Source organism: Dipodomys ordii, unplaced genomic scaffold (genome assembly GCF_000151885.1).
Source record: "Dipodomys ordii isolate 6190 unplaced genomic scaffold, Dord_2.0 Scaffold36, whole genome shotgun sequence".
Classification (NCBI taxonomy): Eukaryota; Metazoa; Chordata; class Mammalia; order Rodentia; family Heteromyidae; genus Dipodomys; species Dipodomys ordii.
In genome coordinates this window covers 16103961-16108819 of record NW_012267252.1, presented here as the reverse complement: position 1 = coordinate 16108819, position 4859 = coordinate 16103961, and the positions used below count along the sequence as shown (strand labels likewise).

Sequence of the window (4859 nt, the reverse complement as noted above, 5' to 3'; positions counted from 1 at the left end):
ACATGGCTTTTTTTATTGTGAAAATACCGTACAGAGGGGTTACAATTACATGGGCAAGGTAATGAGTACATTTCTTATCAAGCATTGTTGCCTCCTCCTTTGTTTCCCCTTCCCATCCTTTTTACTAAAGCTTCCATGGCTAGATTTTTGCAATCAGCAACCTGCTGCAATGACAATGTATAAATATGCTGAATTAAATGCTGTGTTTCCAATTACCTAAGTCAGTAAATTTCCAGTATCATTTAAACCACTTTGAACTGAATTTCTATTACTTCCAACCAAGAGCACCCTAAGCTTACAGAGCCTCTTTTTCAATTAATGTCAGTCATGGGGCTTGAACTCTAGGCCTGAGATCCTAAGATGTCAGCCTCCTAATTAGCTAGGATTACAGGCATGAGACACCGGTGCTCGGCTTTAATACCAAAAATTTATTGGTCATAATCATTGTATATGTAAGGAATTTTAAAATTTTTTAAAGCAGTATTTCTACTTGATTTTCTAAAATTCGGATTAAATACCTTAAATGTTAGTTCTGAAATGCAAATTAGAGAAGAGAAATAATGCCATTGTTTTACTCATGTTTTAAAGCAAATTATAATCAATAATAAAATTAGACTTAGGAAGGATGTAAATTCTGCTCTGACCAAAAACAAATAAAGGAAGAAAACAACACTATCTTAAATACAAATTGTATTTCAGTACTACAAATTATAGTAACTTGTGATTTTGTACTTTCCCTAATTAAATAATACTATACTAAAGGATATGACTTTGCTATTGTTATGATAAAGTTTTTAACTTCCTCTAACTAAAAAAGTGAAAACTGTATATTTCGAAGAAGAGAATGGAGCCATCTTGTTACTTACTCTATGTACTTTATATACTTTATTACTTCAACATTTTTGGAAATTATTTTTTATCATTGCTCTGCTACTTATGCAGTAAATTAAGATTAGAAGCAGAAAAATATTAAAAATCCATAGTCTCATACTGTCCTCCATTTTCTCTACCTTAAGGGAGTATGGAATCATATCAGACTTTATATAATACAAGGATAAAAATTAAATGCCCATTTTATAACTACATAACCAGTGTCAAAGAAAACATTCCAGACTCTTAAAAGAAACTACAATGGTTCTGTGAGTCTTTACTTTTAGTTTGCTGTTATCAATAGGGTAAAACTTTGCCTTGACTATCAGAAGCTATGGATGTACTGCAAATCCAAGATATGTTCTCATCTTTCTGTTGTTTCTTTTTTTTTTGTATTACCAAACCTAACCAGGCATACTGTAGCTGTCCAATTCACAAAGTACTCATACTATATAATCTGAGACTTCTGCAACCATTTATTTTAAAGGACTCATTGAGCCCTGAAAGGCAAATGCTATCATTCAAGTTCTAATTACATGCTACCTGGGTTTTACACAACAGAAACAAAAATGAATACTGTACTTCCTAAATTCATTTTTTGACCACAAGCAACCTCCAAAATAAATGCTCAAAATATCTTCTGAATATGACTGTGTAATAGCACTATGTATTAAGATTATCCTATTCAAATTATGTTGTACTTTTTCCTTATACTACTTCTGTTTGATAAATGGGCCAATAAATGCCAAGTCAAATAGTCAAGTTAATATATTTTCATGGTTATTGACAGATATAATTAACTCTAAGAATAAAAGAAACAAAAAATCAATTTTTGATTACTTCTTTAGTTCTTCCCATTAGTCATTTACATTGTAATTGTAGTTCCACTTTTTAAAATCTTTATACACACACCATCTTGACTGTAATTATAAATCAAATAATTTCAATTACAAATTAGTGTTATATGAACTGTGCCCATTAATGTTAATTTTATTAGTATGATACAATTGCATTATTACCCATGTATATGAGCTGATTAAAAAGCAATGCACATTTATAAGCCTATATTAATTAGTAATTTCAACAAATGTTTCCAAGCAATGCTAGAGATGTGCTCTGTTTTCTCTTTAATGCAAACAATTGAGTCAACATTTTCTTTATGTGTGTGATAAATCAACAAATTAAATTTCCATTTTCAGGAAAAATAGGCTGCTATCAAAGAAAATATTACAAAGCAAACACTTTTTACAAAGAAATATTACAAAGAGTGCAAACCTTTATTTAAAAAAAAAAGTTACTGTCAGGTCAATGTCTTCACCAACCCAGAAAAAAATGCATCTTATTCAAAAACTTACATAAGTGACCTTTAAAAAATATTGCTCTAAATGCAAGCTTTGGATATATTATTATATGTCACAAAGAAAAATGTTTAAAATGAGCTCAAGAAATCAGTTTTAAAAAATATTATTTTCATTATAATAGTTTAATTGGTTTAAAACTATATATCATAGACAAGTCATTTAACCTCTCTTTTCCTCACCTATAAAAAGAGCTGATTATGGTAGGATCCTGTTAGAATTAAAGTTTATATAGGAGAAGCATCTGGAATGGTACTCAGCATGTAAGCATTCACTAAATATTCACTGAGTGTAGCCTACTTTTATATTTACATGCATATTGCTTATTGCTTCCATTAGCTTCCAATTACCAGTCATGACAGTATCATAATTATTTCTCAAGGAAAAGTTACATCATGACATTCTTTGTGCTTTGCCCAGGTCACCAGCATTTAGCTGGTGTATGAGATAGTTTCTCGGCTATTCATAGGCAAAATAGGAAGTAAGGTCATATGGAGTAATAGTTCCAGATTCTATTTTCGAAGACAGCACTCCGTCTCAGTAGGGAGAGAGGAATTGATAAATACTGACCAATGCTTATTTAGTTGAAGTTAGACAAAAAGAAAAAATCTGGTGTTCTACTGCACAAGATGATTATAAATAACAATCATGTACTATATATCTCCAAAGAGCTATAAGAAGAGGTTTATCATTTATCAAATGATAAATGATTGAAGAAATATGCTTATCATAAACCATAACTTCTAGAGAAACATAACACCCATCTATGTACAATTTTATGTATGTCAGTTACATTAAGAAAGACAGAAATTTCCTGAATATCTATCATACTATCTTAATTAATCAAATGCACTAATGTATATTACACTCTAAGCAATAACTATAACAAGAATAAGAGAAATAAATAAGGAAAAAATCATAAATACGCAACAGAAAATAATGGAGGCCACAAACACATGTAACATATTTTTGTTTAATAATTAACATCTAAAGAGGGTTTTATGCGTGATGTTTGACCAAGACATGGAAAGAAGAGCTGAAGCTAACCAGGTGAAGTCTTTACAATTATTCACAAAAAAAACTGAATTTCCTAACGATAAGTTGAAATAGAAGTATTTGATAAAAATAAAATTGTTTAAACAGGCTAACCACTCAATGCTGCTTGTTTAGTTAATTATTAGGTACTATATAAATATTTTAAAATAACTTTTCCCATCCATAGTGAATTCTTCACTGTGATCTACTACTTGTTCCCATACTCCAATTCAGAGTCAGAGAGATCTTCCTAAAACATTTATCACATGATCAAAAACCATTAATAATTTCACCTAATCCTAGACATCAACCCTCTGCTTTTGACTACATTTCACTTCAATGTGTCTGGACCACAAATGTTTTCTATTATTTCTCTGTTTATCCAACATTTTTCCCACTCTTCAAAATCTTCTCAGAGCCATCAGACTATCTTGTTCGTATTTTAGCTAACAGAACTTTGCAAATGCTACAAAAAAGAAAAAAATGAAAAATATTTAAAAGTATATTTTGGATAAAAGACATGTGCAAACGGTTAGCAAGCTGGAAAACTAAAAGCAGAAACTCATTTGAGAGTTACATTGAATCCATTACATCCACACAGCACACTTAAATTATTTATTATTCAAAATTTATATACCTCACTAACTACTTATTGAACAATTATTCTTTCAATGACATTATGCTCTTATAAAAACTTAACCATCCCACAAAATGGACAATGAATTCTCCATTACTTAAACTCGTTATTTAGGGTGAGTTCATGTTAGAACTGAAGGTATCTCTGACTGAACTTTAAATATCCCTGGACAGCATGCAACACCACCAAAGTCCTGTGCTTTCCAGTTGAAGAACAAGGAGTTAAATAGTGAAATATCCCCTCACACAGCCAAGGTAAAGCAGAGTTTTTCAAACAAATAATTTGCACGCTTTATGCAGCCATACCTTAGATTCCAATTTGATTTTTTCTTCACTCAGCTTCTCTGTTGCCTTCTTAACGTTTTCACGACATCTTGTTATTTCTGACCTTACTGTAATACAAATTAAATCTGTAATCACACTCATCTTTCTCAAGTCCCCACATAGGTAGCATTTGGTATGACATTTCTCCAATGTCTTTCCTTTAGCGTGTAAAGCAAACTTTCCTCAGTGGCTTCTGACCATTCCTTCTGGGCTTCTTCCCTTCTGCTCCAAGCACCCACCAAACGCCCCCAGGTGAAAGGCAGAAAGAAGCACCTGACCTTCTCGCATCACCCGGCGACTCTCCTCGGCCTTATGCTCGGTGAAGATAATGTGCTGGAACAAGGACTCTAAACTCATCTTGGGCCCGGGCTCCTGCGGATCCTTTATTTACCCTTAAATATTTTATAACCAAGTCTGAGGATCCTGGAAAGCACAATAAAGGAATGTTCTAGAGCAATGCCCGGCTGCCTCCAATTCCTGCCCCCACCCACCCAGCACAGGGAGCTGAGCGGGGCGCTGGGCCCTGGGGGTCCACACCCTGACTGGGACCCGGGCTTCGCGGCCAGGCCCTCCGACCTTTATCCCCGGCCTTTATCCCGGCCCAGGCCTCAGCCTCCCTCCGTGTTTGTGTGTTTT

The 4859-nt window shown here is 33.3% G+C and overlaps 1 protein-coding gene across 1 annotated transcript in view; it reads right to left on the bottom strand.

The window, feature by feature from the left end:
• Positions 1-4648, bottom strand: part of Ccdc172 (coiled-coil domain containing 172) — a 49802-nt gene extending 45154 nt beyond the window's left edge. The window contains exons 1-2 of the mRNA XM_013017708.1: positions 4502-4648; positions 4206-4291 (exon numbers count right to left, since the gene is read on the bottom strand). Of these exons, the coding sequence (XP_012873162.1) occupies positions 4206-4291; positions 4502-4580 (165 nt within the window). The 5' untranslated portion in view covers positions 4581-4648. The remainder of the gene's footprint in view (positions 1-4205; positions 4292-4501) is intronic.
• Between the last annotated feature and the right edge of the window lie 211 nt (positions 4649-4859).